Here is a 21,124-nt window from a genome sequence, read left to right on the forward strand (position 1 = left end):
CCTTTAATATTTGTCCATAATTTTAAAAATACTATATTAGTGAAGACAAACATTATTTTGCATTGTCTTCTTCTTTTAATTCATTATTAAAATTTTAACTTCATTAACAAATACGTTATAAACAAAAACATTTAATTATTGTACAAAGATATGTAAAATACATAAATGTAATGCTAACAAGAAATATTGGTAAATGCTGTAAAGATATATATTTAAACGTACATAAATATATACATATATCTTGATTAGTATGATAGATAAGACAAAAGAATTGACATAGTATTTGTGTTAAGACTGAGAATAATTTTATTTGACTTGAAGCTAATACGTCTAGCATGATTTTTAAGCATTTAAGCACCTGAAGTTTGATGGTGTTATTGTTAACCATACTTGTAGATATAATAAAAAATTATGCTATTTATTTTAAATCTTAGATTAAAATATTAATGAACTAGTCATATGATTATTTCTTGTGAGTGTGCAAGCACATGTGTTCAAATTTTTATATTTATTATACAGTTTCTTAACATTTTTTTTTTAATTTTTTTTACATATTTTGCATTTCATGCTGTTTTATAATGAAAAGAATATTATACAAACTAACTAAAAAATAACATTATACAGTGATAATTCGAATGTATAATTGAATAAATTGTTCAAATAAGAATACTGTTAATGTTAATTTTTAAATCGTTAACTTAATGTAGTTTAAAATAGTTTATGGCTCTAAACCTTTGAAACCGTTGGCAAGCTTCCCCCCCACCCCAGTGATTGATTAATTACTACTGAGATTACTGACTAGGCTCACATCTTTTAAAATATTCGTGTGAAATAACAATGAGACAAAACCTACAATCCCTTTTTTTTGTTTTAACCCCTTGCCTTGCCCCAACAAGAGGGTTGTCTGGCTACTTTACTGCTTTTTCATATCAGCGCCATCTTCTGATCTTTTCAAGTTATCGAAAGTTATTGTTTCTTATCTAACCCAGCTATCTTCTCTGATTTCACGCAATAGTTCAAAAACATCAATAATATTATTATTATTCAATATGTATTTATTAACCATAGATATATTATATATATACTAACTTTACTAACCTCAAAATAATACAAGAGTACCCTCTTGTTTACATGTTCTATATGCATATTTGGAAGTTTGTTTTTGCTGCTTTTGTTCTAAATAGTGTGTTATTTAACTATTTAATTAAAACACTTTTGAAAAATGGATTGCAAGCCTTCTATAACAACAAACATTGACGAAGTAATAAATGATGAGAATTCAAATGACAATTCATTAACAATAGTTGTGGAGTCACCAGAAAGTAAAAAAACAAAGAAATCAAAAACTGTTCAGTTAAGTCATGACGAAAAAGAATTTATTAAGAAGGTGGAAGATGAACTAGACCATATTCTAGATGAAAAAGCCTCAAAAACAAATCTCACTGCAACTAATGTTAAAACTATTTTAAAGCAAGTCCTTACAAATGAAGATATGCAAGTACTACTAAGGAAAGCGGAAAACCCAAACAATGCACTAGAATCTGTAACTTTTGAACCTAAACTTACTAGAGCAAAAGCAAAAGAACTTCATTCTTCTAATTCAATAGCCACTTTACCTTGGCCTCCATCAACTAGTACATCTCCTGAAGTGCATGTGTTAATTAATGATGAACTTCCAGAAGACTCTTCTGATGATGAATATGTACCCGGTGATTACGATGTAAGTCCTCTTTTGTAATTTTATTAAACAATTATAACTACTATGAAAATTGTAGAGTGAAGATGATAGAGACAGTTCACTTGTAAGTGAATCACCACGTTGCTCAACACCTCCCACTCCTTCAAAGAATGACTGTGGGACACAAACAAACTGGACAGAAGATGGTGTTTTCAAAGTTCCTCCTTCTAAAAAGGATTCAACTGAAGAGACGACAAACATTGCTCTAAGGACAAGGTCAAAATTCTGTCTCAGTGAGACACCTCTAGAAATAATAGAAGAGGCTTTTGTGCCTCCTGATATTACCACTGATATGTATGACATGGACTGTGATGATGAAGAATGGGGCAACTTCTTAAAAGAATTTATGAGACCACTAGAAGAAGTTACAAAAGCTCGTGAAGATGAAGATCATGACCCTGAATATAATGTTCTAGCAGATGAAATTGATAGGGGTAAAAAATACATCATCTTTCATTCATTTTCTATTTTAAATTGTTTTCTTCTTTTTTTATCAACTTAGTTGATCGTGAGGACTTAAGGGCAGACAGAGGGGTTAAGGTTACTAAAAAAGAATTAAATGAGCTGATATCAGAGCTCTTTGAGTATGCAGAATCATTCTCTACAAGCCAGTTAGAAAATGTGAGCGTTAATTTTGAAAATGAGCCTCAATACAAGGTGTTAGATGAAACTCTAGGTGCTACTAAATCGCCAGACAGGGTATTTGAGTTTACTATTAAAGATAAAATAAATTACACAAATTTAAATTTTTCTCTTTATTATATCTAGGTTTCATTAAAATTTAACAACTAATTTAGTTGTGCTTTCGGTTGATTCTTCAATTTTCTGATTATTTCAACTTTTGATTAGCACTCTAGTTAAATTCTTATCAATTGCAGCAAAAAGGAATTGAAATAATAAAAAAGACAACAAACTTGAATACAGTTGAGGAAAAGCCCCAAGTACAAATCAATGATACATCTCATGAAATCAATATTAGTAATTGTGAAACACAAATTTTGATGACTGCTCAATATATGGATTATGGCCAATTACTTTTATTGCAGCAACAAATGAGACAACACGTTCAAATGTTAACTCAAAATTTTTTACTTACTTATCAGCATCCTGAATTTTGCGAAATGGCGGTAGACTTCAAGGAAAAATTGGTAATTAAATTATCACTAATTATTTAATAATTTCCTTTGTCATTTTTTTTTATAGTTGAATTTAAAGTATTTAAGTAAAAGTCATCCAAATTCCAATTTTAACGCTGCAAATCTTGAAGCTGCTATTGAATTAATTTCCGATTGGGAAAAGAAGTTTGTAAAGGATTGTGAAGAAGGTAGACAAATAGTACGGTAGGTATAAACTTACAAATACACATAATTCTGTTTTTGATGACAGATGTACTCCCAAAAGACAAAAATAAAAACAATGCTAATTTTTAAAATATGATTTTTTCAGGCATTTTTCACGAGTTATACAAGAATCGTAAGTATACTTTTTATAAAGTGCCATTTTTTGTATGTGTAATTCCCTTTTTCATTATTTTCGTAGAATAGACAGAAGAAGGGGTACAAGTGTATATATTTATACATTTCCGCCATCTATTTTAGAGACTATTTCTAAGAGCAAAGTGTTCATATACCCTTCACTTTTACCCTGCATCCCCTTTAAATCTTCGGCGTTTACATTTGCAAAACATGACTATACAAAACACGAAAACGAGTAAGTCTTTTATCTAAGTTTTTTATTTCATGAGGAATCAGACAAATATACAACCTAGGTGATGTTAAGACTCCTAGGGACTTCTCTCACGTATGCGAGTGTCTCTTATTTTAAATCTCTCCTTTTATTTTCTCCTTTGTGTACTTTAATTATCTTTGTTTCAGATTAATTGCCTTGGGTTTAGAACAATTCTGTGATTATTTAAAAAGCGATTCGCATCATATTCATAAAGATGGGGAAGTAAAGCTGAATCACGTTTGTCATTTTATTGTACGCTACATGATGCCAGTGAAGAATGTTAATAGGCTTTGTCAGCATATAAAGCATAACAAATCAAAGAATGCAGCTCCCAACCCAATTCTGTACTATTTCGAAAATGGAAAAGCGCCCCCAACCTTTCACTACGTTTTTAATCTGGAAACTTACGGAATGTTAGCACCATTTCAGAGAAACAAAGAAACATTGTCGTACCAGTGGAGAACATTTCTTTATCCCAAAGAAAAAGAGGTGAGATTTTTTTTTTGTTTTTGAAAAAAAGAAAAGGGGGCACTAGCTTTTGTTTCACTCGCATCCTGCCAGTGAAATAATCAGTTTATCAGTCTCTTACAGGGTAGAAGTGAAACAATGGTTATGCTAATTCTGAACCCCTCAAAAATATTAGAATGAGAAGCATAAAATTTAAGAAGTAAAAACTACATAAAGACGTATATTCGACACAAGCCATAAAAACGTCGCAGTAAGGCAATGTTATTCACGTTGACAAACGCGCAAGAAGCTTTTGTTTAAGTCATGACGTAGTCTTTATCAAGACTGTTTTTTATTTTTAACAACTGGCAATACAGAAATTGATGCATGCCCAAGATGATTAGATATCGCAACATGTACACTTGTGCTATAAAAATGCATTTTTAAATAATGCCCATGGGTAAATCGTAATAATAAGGGCGAACGAGTACACCTAAAAGCTCGCTCGCCAGTTGCTGCGCATTACTTTAGTGCGCATCCCTTCATAGTTTTTATGATCTCCTATCTTCAGTCATTTTGGCGCAGGTCGGGTTAAGTTGTATTTTCTAGTCAAGAAGAAGGCAAAAACCTAATACCAAGGAATGAATGTAAAAAGCATCATGACTAATAAAAGGTATAAAAAGCGTTCATACTGTACGCTGCATTTGTCAAACAAAACGCAAACAAAATCTTGCTAACGCTAAAAAAGATAGCGCCATACCTTAAATAAGTCGAACTTTTTACTATATTAGTCGTTTGGATTTAATCTTAATGGATCGTTTTCTCGACACCTTCCTCATATAGAATACTTCAAAATTTAATCAATCTATGATCAATAAAGTAGTTCTGATACACTTCGAACCGTAACCTGTATTTCAATCATAGAGTGTGAGCAGTATCGCTTTTCGGTGTTCTTTAACAGTGACTGTGTTCTGATACAGATTGTTAAACTTGCGGCCACTGCTGCTTTATTACAGCTAACATTACAAACTCTAATGTATGAATCGAAAAGTAAAAAAAAGAAAGTTACCCAACAAAAACAGTTAAATTGAAATAAAAAACCTTGTGTGAAGTTTGACTTTAGTAATTTTATACTAATAAAAAGAAACTAAAAAATTTCACACTATATGCTCGCAGCGTATATTGGAACGCAGTCGTAGACATTAATTGTACTCTGACTATCTATGGATTTGACGTATAAATAATATAAAACAAACTTCTTATTTGACTATGTATTGATGTAATTTGCTTTTCTCTTTAGAGTGGAATATCTTTACCAAAACAATTATCCCCGTTAGCAGGGACTATAAAGAAAATAGTAAAGCCCCCTGCTTTCAAAAGATTCGTTACAAAAGGTTTCTCGAAGCCTAAAATTCTTAAGTCTCCTATTTCATCCGTTCCGTATACAACTCTCCGCTCTCTTCACCGAAAAGCTGGAAAAGACAAGAACGTATTTTACGAAGGTATTAAATTGGCTTCTCAGTCTACACCGAAGAGCCGTTTATTTTCCCGTATTTGCAAGCAAAAAAATAAAGGAGCCAATGTATTTTCTTCAAAGAACATAAAGGAACTAATTGGACCATCCTTAGCTAAATTGAAGTTTAATTCATCAATTTTTCAAAGTCTTAAAAATAAAAGCAACGCTTTAGAAATGCTACCTAATATGCCCAGCTTGAACACTCCTATAAAAAAGCCTTTGACTGAAAACATGGAAATAACTATTAACAGCTCTATTGGCAAGACAGATGAGGTGAATATTACTGTTAATGAAAAAGGCAGAGATGGATGTAGTACTGATCAAAAGAGTTCAGAACAAGTAAGTAATTACTTTGGCAATTTTGTAAGTGTATTTTGTTAAGGTTATAACCTTTTATCTAGTTTAAGAAAGGAAAACTTCCTTTAAACATGTCTTCATTGAATGGTTCTATTAGCAATTGTATGGAAATAACTTCAACTAATAATAGCACTAAACAATTAGACGTAGAAGATAATGAAAAGAAAAGAAGTATCGAAAGTGATGGAACTTCTTCACAAGAAGAAGATTGCATTACAATAGAAGATGATACAATGGAAAAGGTAAACATTTAATTTATTTGTTAACTTTTGTGGTCAATTTAATTTTACAGGATAATCCTGATGATATTAATGCATTAATGGTGGCCAGCTCTACCATTAAATGTGCCAGAAGAAAGGAACGTCCTGGGACAGAAAGAAAAAGGGCTAAACTGAAGCGTGAATACAATGCAATGCTTGCTATGTTAAAACCTGAAGATAATTGTGTTATTCAAGAAAGAGCTGAAAGTAAAAAAAGAAAAGGCTTAATAATGATGAACAAATTTTTGTTTTATAATTCTATTTTTAGCTTATGCTTATGCATACTTTGATAAAGTACGCAAAACATTGAATCATGATGAGTATCATCAGTTTATGAAAATTTTGAATGACTTTGATGAAAAATATGACAAAGTTTCTGATCTTTATCAAAATATTGAACACCTATTACATCCAAAATATCAGGATTTATTAGATGAATTCCTTACATTTCTTACTCCAACTCAAGCAAGCGAAATTGGTAAACTTATACCACATTTAATGTTAAGCAATATGTCCCTCTTTTTATGCAAATTGGAAGCATATTTCAAAGATCAACCTGCACAATTACGAAAAGTGTACAGGTGTCTGACAGAATTGGCATCCTGTGTGGATGTCACAATTGACAAAGTTAAAAATACTATTTTACCTCTTCTAAAAGGTAATAGTTTACTAACAGATTGGTTTATGCAAATATTTCCATCTGAAAAACCACCGGAAAGGTCTGTATGATTTGTAAAAATGTGTATTTTAGATTCCATTTCATTATGTATATTTTTATTACAGTTTACTTCAAGGACCGTTTGAAAACATTGATCTTTCAGTTGACATCAAAAATGAGAATGAAATTTATGAAAATATAACTCTACCAGATAGTGAGGATCCTTATGGTGGGCCAAAATGTATTTGTAAATGTCATGAAAGTGAAAACATCCTGTATAAAACTAGATCAAGGCACTGTATACCATGTGGAACAAAGGTAACATAATAAATACCAAGAAATAAGTAAAATTTGTAATATGAAAATAAAAAATTGCAGTTTATACAGGGCCGCATTTATATTCAGACAGGAAAAGGACTACGTTTAGCAAATGTTACATTCGATGGTAAATCAGGTCCTGAACATAACATAAAATTATATGTTGAAAAGCAAAAAAAGAGATCAGACTCCAGCCTGTCAAAACAAATATCACCTACAAAGGAATCTCAAGATGATGTAATTTAAAACATATTCTGTTAATTATATATTTATGATGGAATCATCGAAAAAAATTATTTTATTCCTTATGTTGTATACAGGGCCGTACTCATGCAGATAGTGAAGATGATGATAGAAAAAAAACAAATCAGAGAACTAATCGATCACCAAGGAAAAGAAAACCGAAAAACACCGATGCAAAAGGTGTTGATAAAGAAAAAACTTCTACTAAAACAAGCAGTGGTAATGGTAGAAATGGGTGTGGGAAAGTTTGCAGACAAAAAGGTGCGAGTACTCAATCATCTCCTGGTACTAACATAAAAATTGCAACAAATAGTACTGGAAATTTAACAGTTACTACTGTACGAAGTAGTAATAGTGATAAAAGAAGTTTAAATGATGACCCTACTAATTACGAAGCTAATATGCCAGTAGAGTCAGCAGAATTGAAAATGAACTCTGAGCATAGTACTGAATCGGAAAGTGGTAAGTTGGGTTTATTTAAAAGCAAATTGAAGCGAAGCAAAAATGATAGCAATAAATAATCTCAATATGTAATAAGAATATACAGATTTTATTACATTTTCATCAAGTATGGATTCATGATAACAGAGAATTGTTATTAAACAGAATATACTATATATTATTAAAGTGCTATTAGTATAATTCACCATTTCTTCTTCTCTATTTTATCGTTAATAATAATTAAACGACGATAAATCTAAAATTGAAAAATAATAAAATTCTAATAAACTTAAATTTTTATAAAATACGGTAAATGAAGCGTTACTTCGTCACCAAGACAAGTTTTTAAGTTTCCAATAATCTATTTTTTAAGTACATTGTCTGGTGTTATTTTGCCAATTTGATAATAAATGTTTTCAGTTATTTACTAGCACATTTATCTTAGTTATTAAAACTTTAATTACTTCGGCTATGAAAAAATCTGTAATTTATAAAGGGATGTACTTGTTTTTTTATTTAAATGAATTAATTAAAATAAGACAATTTTAATTTCCACTCGTGTTTGATTCAAAAATTGAATAAAATTTAACTACAAATTTATATTTTAAAAGCAACCAAATGACGAAGTACTACTGAAATTACTGTAATTGAGAAAAATTAGAATTTCGTTAAAATCTGTTACTTTTTTCCTAGATGTTCCTGAATCGTCCCAATATAATACTAACAGTGAAACTGACGAGTCGGGAGAGGAAGCCGAGAATATGACTACTTCCCCCAGTCACAGTGATAAAAACAGTGATGATATAATATGGACCTTAGATGAAGATAGGATAATTTTGGAAACACTACAAAAGGAGATTGATAAAGATAAAGCTTTCGAAAAAATTGCAGAGTCGTTAGAAAATAGGACCGTTTTTCAGATCAGGCAAAGGTTTCATACGTTGATGGAACTGTTGCAACAAATGACTGAAACCAAGTAAAATAGGTACTTTCATTTTGTAAATACATAAGGACTAAAATATTCAAAGCGATATTCAATATCATTTCCGTAGTAGTTAATTCTAAGCATCTGTTCCCAATAATTTCCGCTTTTGTTTTTCGATATTTAATATATATTTTTTTTTTTTTGTTAAAACGAGTAGGTTAGGGATGAATCGTATGGCCCTGCAACTCTCGTATTTTTTGTGTAAATTACTATTTTTGGGGCCGATTTATTCTCAAAATACTAGACATGAAGTTGGACTACTTACTATAAGAAAAGAAAAAGTGTTCATTATCATGAAAAAAGTCATCTTTTTTATCGTTTTTGTTGTCCCTAGGTGCTTCAGTTGTAACTCCAATGCTTGTCTACTACGCTCTTTCTTATTTATTCAAATTAACTTATCTTTTAGTCCGTTATCTGCTTACCAAGCTACAAATTATTCGAATATTAAAAAAAATACTAGAAAAGAAATTAAAAACTACTAGGCAACTAAGTAGGCATTTGTTTGTAAAATTGTATTTACAAAAATGAAAAAATTGGCGCTTTAAACGTAAATATATATAATTATATATACAAATTAAGTTATTTCACACTTAATTTAAACTAATACATAATTTAAAATCCTGGATCCCAATCGGATTTTTGAGGTTCTAACCGTTTTTCATAACAAATTATTATGTCTCCCGGTTCTACAATAAAATCTTTATCAGAAAACAATAGTCCGCACTCCATATTATTTTTTATTGTATCTACTTCCTCTTTCAAATGTCTCATTGACGCCAAAGAACCTGTAAATTAAATTAAGTACTTTTTGTAAGAGAACCACTTGTCTTGTTTTTTTATTAATCCTACCTTCAAAAATAACTTCATCTTTTCGTTTTACTCTATACTTTGCTGATTTCTTCAGAAATCCTTTTATACATCTGCAGCCTGCTACGGCCACTTTTTTCCTTTTTTCATTTANAAATAGCTAAGCCCAAGGGAAGTCGTTCGGGGAGGCCCTCCCTAATTCCACAAGGGTGAGAAGAAACACACACGATAACGAAACGTTGAATCATGTAGAACTCGTAGGGTAAATGCAAAGCAAATTAGGAAGAATATGCAGTAAGCTAAGCGAAGAGGTAAGCAAGGTTAGACTATACTACAACTACTAAACGTGTTATTTCTACTACTACACTACTACTACATACAAAAAAAAATAAAAACATCTAAATTCAACAATTACTTCAAATAAAATGAACAAAAATAAGCATGCAAAATAATTCAAATTAACTACAAAAAAAACATGCAAACTAAAAAATTAATTTGAATAAAATTGACTTAATGAATTCTACTAGATAGAGCATGCAAGATGAAGAACTCTTTAACTATGGGGTCATCTGTCTTCTCCAACGTCGATCTGAAACAGTTACGGTGGTAACAGATTAATAAAGAGCAATTAAAATTAGTTATATCAAGTATTCTCACCTTAATTAACTGTAGAACGTAATGTTTCAAAGTTTGCAGGTGTGAAAAGCAAACCAACTTCAGGAGAAATACCATAGCAGAAAATTTGTTGTTTCAGTGGAATTCGAATAAATCTCCAGTTGCTCTCACTCGCCGCTTCAAAATTGACTGCATAATGTTGCAAGGTGAAGACGAGAACAGCAAATTAAAGACATAGTTCACAAAAGACCACACCCATGTAGACATTTGTTGTATCAGTATGACCAAACTAAACTTTATTCTCTCTCATTTGTTGCGACAATCTGCGGAAACGGACAAACAAACATATTAATTAAGGATGGGGTTAAACACACCTAAAAAAAAACGCACCAAAAAGCAAGTAAAATATCTGAATTATAAAATGATGACAATCGTCAACTTTAGATGACACAAATGTCGAAAAATCATAAATCTACGAAGCATCAATTTATGTCGCAGACAATAGATAATTGTATAAAGAAATAATCATAGATTCACCTTAACATTAATTTAAGCTACAGACAATAGATAATAGTTAAAAAGCAAAATCATAGATACACGACGTTAATTTCTGCTACGAACTATAGATAACTGTTAAAGAGAAACCACAGATGCCAGAGACGAATAATTATTATGAAAATCAAGTACAATCAAAAAGCAAAATAATCAACAGTGAAACAATTGCTTACCTAAAGGATTACTGTACGGTGCTCGAGTTTTATTTCTAAGCGTTGACAACAGAGAAATGCCTCTTAATAATACATGCTTAGGAATGGAAAAGTAATATCACCCATGGTGAAATGAGCCCCATAGCAGACAGACAGACAGAACATCACATATCACATATCACTGTAAATTGGACTGCACATATTTTCAAGTCCAAGGGGAGGGAGAAATGAAGGGGCTCCACTTCTCCAGGTCTCGAATCCTTATTTCTTGTCTTCTTGTTCATTTAATCTGTTTAAATGACATCCTGTTGAAACAATTTAATGTTAATTTCATCTTAAATATTATATTTTAAAATACTAACAACTGTAATTTTCACNTTATTTTTTATTGTATCTACTTCCTCTTTCAAATGTCTCATTGACGCCAAAGAACCTGTAAATTAAATTAAGTACTTTTTGTAAGAGAACCACTTGTCTTGTTTTTTTATTAATCCTACCTTCAAAAATAACTTCATCTTTTCGTTTTACTCTATACTTTGCTGATTTCTTCAGAAATCCTTTTATACATCTGCAGCCTGCTACGGCTACTTTTTTCCTTTTTTCATTTATGAAAAATTGTTGCAAAGCTGTAGCTTCACCCAGTATCTCTTCAACTTCTTTGGGAGGCAGTCTAGAATTTATTTCTTCTTTTACGTCATCTATGAGTTTGTATATGACATTATGTTTTTTAACAGGAACTCCAACATTGTCGGCCATTTGTTGTATGGGAAGTGGAATATCAACATTGAAGGCATAGATTGTCCCTTTAAACATTTCAGCAAGTTCAACGTCATTTTCCGTAACTGATCCCACATCAAAATGTATTAAAGATAATTTGACATCTTCTGACTCATAAGTATCTAGAGTATCCAAAATTGCTTCCACTGTACCATCAACATCCCCTTTGACAACTACATGAAATGTTGGAGGGCCACTTTCTGGAGCTATTTCCGGTTTTCTGGGACCTTCGCTTTTCAAACGCCTTCTTCCAATCTTTTGTTTTAGCTGCAGCTTTTTCTTGTATTCCCGAAGATGTTGTTCTTCTTTTTCTTTGATATATTTTAGATCTTCTTCAGCTCTTTTTAATTCTTTCTTCTCTTCTCTCGCTCGGATTGCACTTTTTGCACGTTTTTCCGAATCGACTTGAAGTACTAGTTCACCAGCTGGTGGAAGATCTCGCCAGCCCTCTATTTCTGCTGGAAATCCCGGAGCAACGCTCTCTAGAATGTTCCCTTTTTCGTCTTTTAACGCTCGTACTTTAGCGAAGCATGTGTCCGCAATAAGAATATCACCTTTCTTTAAGGTTCCTAGAAATAATTTTTTAATCAATCAGGACATTTGAATCTTATTGCATGGACGTGCGTTTAAATTCCAAAGCAAGTCTTCATTTATGTGTTTCTAAACTATTTCCAATTACCTCTTTGTACGACAACTGTACAAAGTCTTCCCCTGTATTTATGAATTTTACTATCGATCACCGTGGCTTCTACAGGTCCAGTAGGATCTGCTCCAATTTCCATAACTTCTGCTTGAAGAACCAGAGCTTCTGTCAATTTATCTAAATTTACCTGTTTCAAAGCTGATATAGGTACAGCTTGCACATCACCTCCTAGGCGTTCTACTTGAATTCCTGCTTCTACCAACATCTGTTCTGTTCTTTCTACATCAGCTTTATGTGAATCTATTTTATTTATTGCTACCAGAATAGGTACTAGAAATAGGCAATTTTAGAAGAGACACAAACTCTGCTGGTTATTTACCCCTTGCTTCTCTGGCCATTCTAATTGATTCTAAAGTCTGTTCCATGACACCATCGTCTGCCGCAACTACAAGAACTACAATGTCTGTAATGTTGGCTCCACGAGCTCGCATCGACGTAAACGCTGCATGTCCTGGTGTATCTAGAAAAGTAACTTTGGCACCAGAAAACAAGGTAACAGAAAAGGCGCCAATATGTTGTGTTATTCCGCCAAATTCTTGCTGGACAACATTCGATTGACGGAGGGCATCTAACAGTGTGGTCTTCCCATGATCAACATGTCCCATGACTGTTACAATAGGAGGTCTCGGTTTTAATGCTGATTTAGGAGCAGGAGGACGTGGATAAACATCTGCATCTTTTATTTTTTCTATGTTATTCTTAGGTTTGCCAATTATTCGCATCCGTTTTCCAGCTCTATGAAGAGCAAGCTGAAGCTCTTTCATGTTACTAATTATTTGATAGGGTTTATTAACTGAGCCCAGAAATATGTCATAAACATATTGTAAATCACTGTTTAAAACTTCTGATAATTCAGAAGCAGTAATATTAGGCCAAATACTGATTACTTCAGCCTTTGATTTAGGAGGCAATCCTTTGATTGCACCTGCTTTCTAAAGAAGTTTTTGAAGTTATATTTATCTAGTGCATTTAATAATTACTTACACGCTCTTCATTTGTCTTTCTTCTTTTAAAAATACAGTTACTGGTATGTAAACTGTGTTCTGTAAGGAAAACAATCCAAACACGTTTATGAATATCTTCGTGGACTTCCTTTCGAAATGGATGATGTAGAGCCCTAAACGGATCTGACTACATTCTTGCATTGGTATCATTTATAACTTACCTTGCTTGAATTAAATTTTTCAAACTTATTAATCTTGAAAATTGCTTACAAAAAGCCATTTGTATCTTACTATCTAGCTTTATTCAAACATCTCAGCAATTTAAAGTGAGGCTAATGTAGAAGTTCAAAAGTAAAACCCGAATAATAATTGAACTACTGCAATATAACTGAATATAACATAACTATCATAGACAAATAACTACAATAATTAAAAAATTAGTTCAGTTGCCGCACAATTCAATGAACAGCAAAATATGAGCGTTTGCCACATTTCAGAAAATAACCGTGTAAATTCGCCACGCTATTCATAACGTGTAAATCTTAGAAGGTAGCTGCAGCTAGTTAAGGTGAGAACACGTAGTATAATCAATGTAAATTGTACATTATCAATCTGTTAAAATTGTATGTATTGCAGAACTTCAGTTTATCCAAATTTTTGATACTAATAAAAAGAAACTAAAAAATTTCACACTATATGCTCGCAGCGTATATTGGAACGCAGTCGTAGACATTAATTGTACTCTGACTATCTATGGATTTGACGTANATTAAATATTTCTTACCCTTTCCGTAAGCCCAAGAGAAAGAAACGTGATTGGACTCTACTTCTTTACATTTCGAATCCTTCTTATTTTTTGTGTTCTTGTTCATTTAATATGTTTAAATGACACCCTGTTGAAACAATTTAATGTTAACTTCACCTTAAACATTGTTTTAAAATATTAAGAACTTAAAAATATTTTATGCACTAGATTGCTTCTTTGCATTTTTATTAGGGATTATTATATTCCAGATTGACCTATGGTGTTTCAGCTTGAGGTTTAACTTGTGAAGGAAATACCAAGTTCTATTAAATCGTTGCAAAAGAGAATTTTTTGAAAATTACAAAACCTGCTGAATATCAAACAATTCCCAAACAGATAAGAATTGAAAATGTAAATAATATAGACGTTTTAGTTAAACACCACCATGTTACCCTCACTGATATGTACTATAAATCTTCAAGTAAAACTAGACACAGAGCTTTAATAGTGGTCAACCTGGAAGTTGGAAAAAACCTCTTTTTACAGAACAATTGCACTACACAACAAATTACCAAAGGACACTAAGACATAAATCTTGAAAATAAAAGTATTAAATTTATAAAAAGTCTAATAAGAAAAAATTTTCTTAATTGAATCTGTAATATTATCATTTTATTGTATTGTATCCTACCTCTGTGATATACACTCACTGTTCAAATTTGCAACTTGTAGTACCTTGTGTAACTGAATAAATGAATAAATAAATTAAGAACTGTAACTTTTAACAATCATATAATAAGACTATCAAACTCAATAATTCACTATTACAATTCAGAAGAGTAAAAAATTATAGTAGTAATTAATGTCAAACAAATGGAATACACGATCTTAAAATCTTACCCAAAGTATTCGAAGACTCTCTATGGTGTGGAAGGCATGGCACATTTAGAGAAGCTCTTCATCATATTAATATTATTATATTGTAACAAAAACCATCTTTATGCCTCTTGGTATTGTGGAGCCTGTTCAAAAACAACAAATATATTAATTAGTTTATGGGAACTATGTACTTATTCCATTTAAATAAACTTTCCATATACAGGAAAATTCGTTTGGCAAAGTCAGGAATTAGTGTATTCCTACGCATATTTGTGAAAAAAAAACAAATGAAAGCCAGAAATAATAATTTTATTATCATTGTAAGTAATTTTCTCTAACAGAAATCGTAAAAAACTGTAATGTACAGGATACAAGGTAAAAATGTCTACATTAGATAAATACGCAAAACAAAGTGAAAAATTATTCATTTACAATAACAGTGGTTATGCTTTCATAGACTGTTTATGTACCAAACACTTTATCACTTTATCCCTCATTTAATTTCGCGCGAAGATGCTATGTTAATTTAAATTCAAAACTAATTAAGACTAAATTAAGGATGGGGTTAAACAATGCATGTAATATACCCTTTCTGAAATGTTCCAGCGTACCTTTCATTTAGTTATAATTTCAATATAGAAGCGGTTTTGTTAATATTTTAAGTTTAGTACTTGTTCAAATCAGTTACATTTACCTATTTCTCAATGTTTACGTTTTTAATCTATTGCAAATTCTAACATTCTGTAATCTATTTAGAACAAATTCCTTAACAGCACTATTCTAAACATCAATAAGCAGAGATGCTTTTTGAACAAATACATACAGATTTAAACCATATAGGTATTGATTGTATAAGCTGATATTCACAACTGATCGATACAACACCATAATCATCATTACCTGATGAGACTGCTGTTTGGATAATAAAATTTCNGCTCCTGTACTCATTATAAAAAGTAATTTTCACGTCCAAATTTAAAAATAAAATCTTATAGCTCTACGTTTATTCATATTGTCAATAGTCGGCCATTTTTATTGCTCTACTATGACGTAGTGTCGGCCATCATTCTTTTCTAATTGTTGCTGTTGTCGGCCATCATTCTCTTTCAATTGTTGTCGCATTGTCATTGATGTCGGCCATCATTCTTTTCTAATTGTTGCTGTTGTCGGCCATCATTCTTTTTCAATTGTTGTGCCAATGATTAAAATTTAAAGGAATGCAATATATCGTACACTTCAGCATAAGAAATTGCTGATACTAACTTTCATTTACGTAATACTATTTTGCCATGTGCTCATAATATTTCATTTTACGGGAGCATTGGGTGACATAGATGATGAAACATTGGTTTCTCTATCATTCTGCAGTAGTAGCAATAGCATTCTCTTTCACTCTGCAAAGTAGCAGTACCTACAGTCCTGAAGAAAGCGTGGATGTGCCTTTTTTGCATTGGGAAGATGACAATGTGCTATTATTAAAGAAAAGATTTATAACTTGTCTTGTTTTACTTAAATTTCATTTGCTTTTCACACGTGTAAATCTTAGGTTATATTTTGTAGCTAGTTAAGGTGAGAATACGTAGTATAATCAATGTAAATTGTACATTATCAATCTGTTAAAATTGTATGTATTGCAGAACTTCAGTTTATCCAAATTTTTGCTGAAAAGTCGATTGACGTTTATAGCGCCACTACATTTGTTGATTCTTTCATCTATACTCTAGTTTTTTCTGTCACAGTTATCTATATGTCCTTAGCGTAAATTGACACAATTATGAACCATATAAATCTATGATTTTTGTGCATCTAGAATCTTGTCCTCTTGCGCTCTTGCCATTTTGTATTAGAAACGACGCTTCGTCGCCATTTTTAAATTTTGTAATTTTCTTGCTTTTCGGTGCGTGTTTTAATTATTTGTGTAATTTATTTGTTTTTCTTCTGCATTTTTACAGATTGACGATAAATAATAGTTGAAGATTGAAGAGTTCATTTTGATGCTATTGTAAAACGCGGTCTGCTACGGTGTTGTAGCTGTTAACTTTTTATCGTGAAGGAGTTGTAGTTAATTAAGGTGAGCTACATGCTGTAATTGTATCGGTAGATACGGAGATTAAATGCATTATATCTGAATACTGCTTGACAATATTTCATTTTACAGAAACATTAAAACTGGACGGCATTAAAGTAGTAATTATATCAGTCCTCATTCACTCCAGAGCATAGGTGTACATATGGTGCTGTAGCAAAGATGAAGTGCCTTTTTTTAATTGAAAATGGAGGCAGTGTGCCATTGCTAAAGGGAAGATTTATTACAATAAACAAATGAACTGGTAAGTAACAGTATCAATTAAAAAGAGTAAATGAGGTCCCAGAAACTTCAATTTCTTAGATATTTGTAATATACTTTCAGTAGACAACTTTTAAACAGTTTTTCGAAAATGATGGAAACTGAACAGCAAAATTAATGAGGAATTAACTTTTCCATAAGTATGAAGGTTATATATCTAACTGTACCACCATATAGGCACTTTAAAATATAACTGATCTGTTTGTTTTAAAAGTGGTAATTAATTATATTTTCTTGTCCATCTCTATAGACTGCCAAACAAATGAGATGGAGTTATAATTAATTTTGATGTTACTGAAACCACCAGTGCTTTTGATGTCTTCACATAATGCAGTTAATTTTGAGCATGTGAGAGAGAAGTAACTGTAAATTAATTTGGAAACTGCTGAAACAACAGATTTGTCTGCCGTGGTAGTCCTCGTGGATTTGGCTACAGTTGATTAAGGTGAGAATGCAATGACATAATATTAATTGCTCTTTATTAATCTTCTTTTATGGTATTAATAATTTTTGCCCATAGCATAAATTGAGATTAAAGTGAATCTATGGCATTTTAGCAATTATCTGTTGTTCTCAGCAGAAGTTGGGGTTATTATACATCTGTGGTGTTGCCCTTAACAAATATCTATTGTTCACACCTCAAATTGACGTCATTCATCTACGATTATTTGTCATTTATGTAAATTGACAGTTGTCACCATTTTATGATTCAGATATATTACTTGCTTTTTGCTACATATTTTTAGCTGTTTTAATGCCTTCCTCAATGAATAGTGTAATTAATATGTTTTTTTGTTATTTTCTGTAGATTGCCCAACGAATGAGAGAATTTCAATTCTGTTTGGTCCTACTGAAACAACTAATGTCTACATGGGTGTGGTCTTTCATGAACTATATTCTTGATTTGCTGTTTTTGTCTTCGCCTTCCAACATTATGCAGTCAATTTTCAACCGACGAGTGAGAGCAACTGGAGATTTATTCCAATTCCACTGAAACAACAAATTTTCTGCTATGGTATTTCTCCTGAAGTTGGTTTGCTTTTCACACCTGCAAACCTTGAAACATTACGTTCTACAGTTAATTAAGGTGAGAATACTTGTTATAATTAATTTTAATTGCTCTTTATTAATCTGTTACCACCGTATCTGTTTCAGATCGACGTTGGAGAAGACAGGTGACCCCATAGTTAAAGAGTTCTTCATCTTGCATGCTCTATCTAGTAGAATTCATTAAGTCAATTTTATTCAAATTAATTTTTTAGTTTGCATGTTTTTTTGTAGTTAATTTGAATTATTTTGCATGCGTATTTTTGTTCATTTTATTTGAAGTAATTGTTGAATTTAGATGTTTTTATTTTTTTTTTGTATGTAGTAGTAATGTAGTAGTAGAAATAACACGTTTAGTAGTTGTAGTATAGTCTAACCTTGCTTACCTCTTCGCTTAGCTTACTGCATATTCTTACTATAAATTGCTTTGCATTTACCCTACGAGTTCTACATGATTCAACNTAAATAATTTCTAATTCTAACACATATTTTATTTTCAACTTTATAGAACCGTTTGTTGAATAGTTATCTGAACATTTCCAGCAAATAACACCAATTACAATATCTATTTTAAAATATTCTTAGCCATCTTACCTCTCGACAACAAGGCCCTTTAAGATTTTCAATTACAAAGGAATTACGCTGTTTGTGTAGGTTGAACTGCTAAAGGAAAATTTCCTTTGGAGAAAGCAGGAAGAAATGAAACCCGAAGTTATCTGTAAAAAGAAAACAACAAATGAAAGTCAAAAATAAGATTAATGGATGGAAAGAGTATGAACATATACCTACAGTAAAGGATAATAAATGAATTTTCTCTATTGTCTGAATTTTTTCTTATTCTATATATTTTCACTTTAATCACCTATATAATGTCCCAGTAATGAAATGCTGCAAATGGGTACAATTGTACTAGTGAAAGTCAAGTAAATTTCAATGTGTGTTGTTCAAACTGTTCATTCATCAAATTCAAACAATCCTACCCTTTGATCCAATTTGTTCCTGTGTCCTAGTCCAGCCCTAATTTTTAACAAACAATCACTCCTAGTTCCAAAGCTTTCTCAGGGTTCTATACCCTTAATAAACATTGATATGGAAGAGATCGTAAACTCGTATACAATTGATAAATTAAGTCAAATTTAACGAAATCTTGTTTTTTCCGAAGAAAAACAGAAAACCGGTGTACTTGCCATTTTGGGAAGGTACTATAAATAATAAACCATAGATAATAGATACACAAAAGGTACACCATAGGGGTACACTAAACGAATGTCCATAGATCTGATAATTATCCATATAAATTCCATATATGCATGTCATAGGCGTAGATTAGTCATAAGTTCATGTCATTATCATAAATATGTTCTTATCTATGCTATACTAATGGTGACTAAATGACCAAAAGCCGTGCGAAACAGAAATTTACTTACATTTGACCTTAATTACCATATATAGAAACATTGAATATAAATATAAATACAAAATGCAATGTTACGTTGAATTAGTATGATATGTAATTTAGAAACATGTTTACTTTCATATACTTTACTTTGTAAACATTTTCTTAACAATCAACAAGGTTGAAGGTTATGGTAATGGAATGCTACAAGTTATATTTTTGTGGGAGGGTCAAGGTCGTAAATTTTTTAAAATTTGCTGGCTATTCTTTAATTGTTTGGTTGAAGATGATGTGGTAAATTTTTGTAAGTTAAAGAATTTATATTTGTCAAAATATCAAAATATTTCGGTTACTGCACATCTATTTTGAAAATATTCAACTAAAACGGTTTTCAGTCGCTTTTATGCTGCCTTTCTCTTCGTTGTACTCATTGTACCGTTGGTTTTGTGATCACCTCGCTGTACAGCTGTTACCACGTTTCTAGCTACCACTTCTTTTCCTTATCATCGTTATCGTGTTATCGTTTATTAGTTTATATTCGCTAGTAGTTCTACCCTGCTTGGATCTTTAATAAAAATGACGAATCTTAATTTTGATTCGCAATTTCGGTATTTAATACAGTGGTTTAATGAATGGAGTGAATTACAAAAATCCGATTTTCTTCCAATTCTGGCTGAAAAATATTCAAAGAAAATTTATATAAATGGGATTGTGAACAGTATATCTGCAGTTGACTGCCAGGATAAACCTATGTCCTTATTTCAGTGCAGGGTAAGTTTTCCGTTTTTGTCTTAATTCAAAGACGTTGAACTCGACGATTTTGTAAACAACCGCAATTATCACCTTACCAAGGTTAAGCACCTAAAATGCTTTGATTAAAGTGAGAGTATTTTTCGTTTGTGTAAATATTACATTCTTGCCATAATAACTTTCGTGCCATTAGTGATTTTATAATTATTTTTCAGTAATAGGTCTCTTAACATTCTATATTAACAAAATTTCGGCTTTTATAAAAGTTCTATTTTACATGTTGTCTCTTAGAAATGAGATTCTTTTTAAAATATTCAAAACCAGGCTTTCTTAGTTATAAGAAAAAACTTTAATATAAAAAAGTAACATTCTTCTGTTTACAATATATAAAAGTTATTTTAAAATAAACAAATTTAGTTTGATGTATAGAAGTAAAATATTATTACTTTATTTATTTTAGGTGAAACTATTCAAAGAATGGTTTACTCAGTGGAATCCAGAACAACAAGATAGATTTTTAAAGAAAATTATGGAAATAGATGAGACATTTGCAGAAAAATTAAAATCAGAACTAGAAAATGGAGTGATTGAAGAGAATCATGATTCTGAAAATGTGCTGGAAGACTAGAAATCTTAAAAAAAAAATAATCTTTTAAAAATACGTATGATAATTGTATTTAAATTTTATTATTAATTTTCTATACTGATTTTTATGT

General features: G+C 31.3%; 3 protein-coding genes and 3 long non-coding RNA genes across 9 annotated transcripts; 4 read left to right on the forward strand and 2 right to left on the reverse strand.

The window, feature by feature from the left end:
* Window positions 1-1,117: 1,117 nt before the first annotated feature.
* Window positions 1,118-8,737, forward strand: LOC108742578. Its single transcript, XM_018477844.2, has 16 exons — window positions 1,118-1,720; window positions 1,776-2,172; window positions 2,241-2,437; window positions 2,617-2,886; window positions 2,942-3,078; window positions 3,185-3,211; window positions 3,278-3,448; window positions 3,613-3,955; window positions 5,214-5,768; window positions 5,831-6,028; window positions 6,079-6,253; window positions 6,315-6,765; window positions 6,830-7,022; window positions 7,083-7,259; window positions 7,343-7,727; window positions 8,400-8,737. The coding sequence occupies exons 1-16, from the start codon at window positions 1,223-1,225 to the stop codon at window positions 8,684-8,686; spliced, it is 4,461 nt and encodes a 1,486-aa protein (XP_018333346.1). The 5' UTR covers window positions 1,118-1,222; the 3' UTR covers window positions 8,687-8,737.
* A 468-nt stretch (window positions 8,738-9,205) lies between these two features.
* LOC108742579 (translation initiation factor IF-2, mitochondrial) lies at window positions 9,206-13,646 on the reverse strand. 3 transcript variants are annotated; one of them, XM_025974462.1, is made up of 7 exons: window positions 13,466-13,643; window positions 13,285-13,417; window positions 12,620-13,232; window positions 12,277-12,570; window positions 11,396-12,166; window positions 9,541-9,618; window positions 9,206-9,476 (listed from the first exon to the last, which is right to left on the reverse strand). In XM_025974462.1, the coding sequence occupies exons 1-7, from the start codon at window positions 13,522-13,524 to the stop codon at window positions 9,304-9,306; spliced, it is 2,121 nt and encodes a 706-aa protein (XP_025830247.1). In that variant the 5' UTR covers window positions 13,525-13,643; the 3' UTR covers window positions 9,206-9,303. The 3 variants fall into 3 exon arrangements, with proteins under 3 accessions (XP_025830247.1, XP_025830248.1, XP_018333347.1); XM_025974463.1 differs by having other exon boundaries at window positions 9,541-9,611; window positions 11,389-12,166; XM_018477845.2 differs by lacking the exon at window positions 9,541-9,618 and having other exon boundaries at window positions 11,318-12,166; window positions 13,466-13,646.
* A 515-nt stretch (window positions 13,647-14,161) lies between these two features.
* On the reverse strand, window positions 14,162-19,450 carry LOC108742584. The gene is made up of 3 exons (XR_003231117.1): window positions 19,125-19,450; window positions 18,857-18,978; window positions 14,162-15,011 (listed from the first exon to the last, which is right to left on the reverse strand). It is a non-coding gene; the product is annotated as an uncharacterized LOC108742584 (long non-coding RNA).
* Window positions 16,498-18,248, forward strand: LOC108742583. 2 transcript variants are annotated; one of them, XR_003231116.1, is made up of 5 exons: window positions 16,498-16,765; window positions 16,821-16,939; window positions 17,027-17,198; window positions 17,466-17,660; window positions 18,024-18,248. It is a non-coding gene; the product is annotated as an uncharacterized LOC108742583 (long non-coding RNA). The 2 variants fall into 2 exon arrangements; XR_003231115.1 differs by having other exon boundaries at window positions 16,504-16,939.
* Window positions 18,259-18,436, forward strand: LOC112904434. The gene is made up of 2 exons (XR_003231118.1): window positions 18,259-18,302; window positions 18,371-18,436. It is a non-coding gene; the product is annotated as an uncharacterized LOC112904434 (long non-coding RNA).
* A 382-nt stretch (window positions 19,451-19,832) lies between the features above and the next one.
* LOC112904444 (uncharacterized protein C14orf119) lies at window positions 19,833-21,053 on the forward strand. Its single transcript, XM_025974493.1, has 2 exons — window positions 19,833-20,429; window positions 20,869-21,053. The coding sequence occupies exons 1-2, from the start codon at window positions 20,235-20,237 to the stop codon at window positions 21,034-21,036; spliced, it is 363 nt and encodes a 120-aa protein (XP_025830278.1). The 5' UTR covers window positions 19,833-20,234; the 3' UTR covers window positions 21,037-21,053.
* The last annotated feature ends 71 nt before the right edge of the window (window positions 21,054-21,124 follow it).

Source organism: Agrilus planipennis, unplaced genomic scaffold (assembly GCF_000699045.2).
Source record: "Agrilus planipennis isolate EAB-ADULT unplaced genomic scaffold, Apla_2.0 scaffold44, whole genome shotgun sequence".
Lineage (NCBI taxonomy): Eukaryota > Metazoa > Arthropoda > Insecta > Coleoptera > Buprestidae > Agrilus > Agrilus planipennis.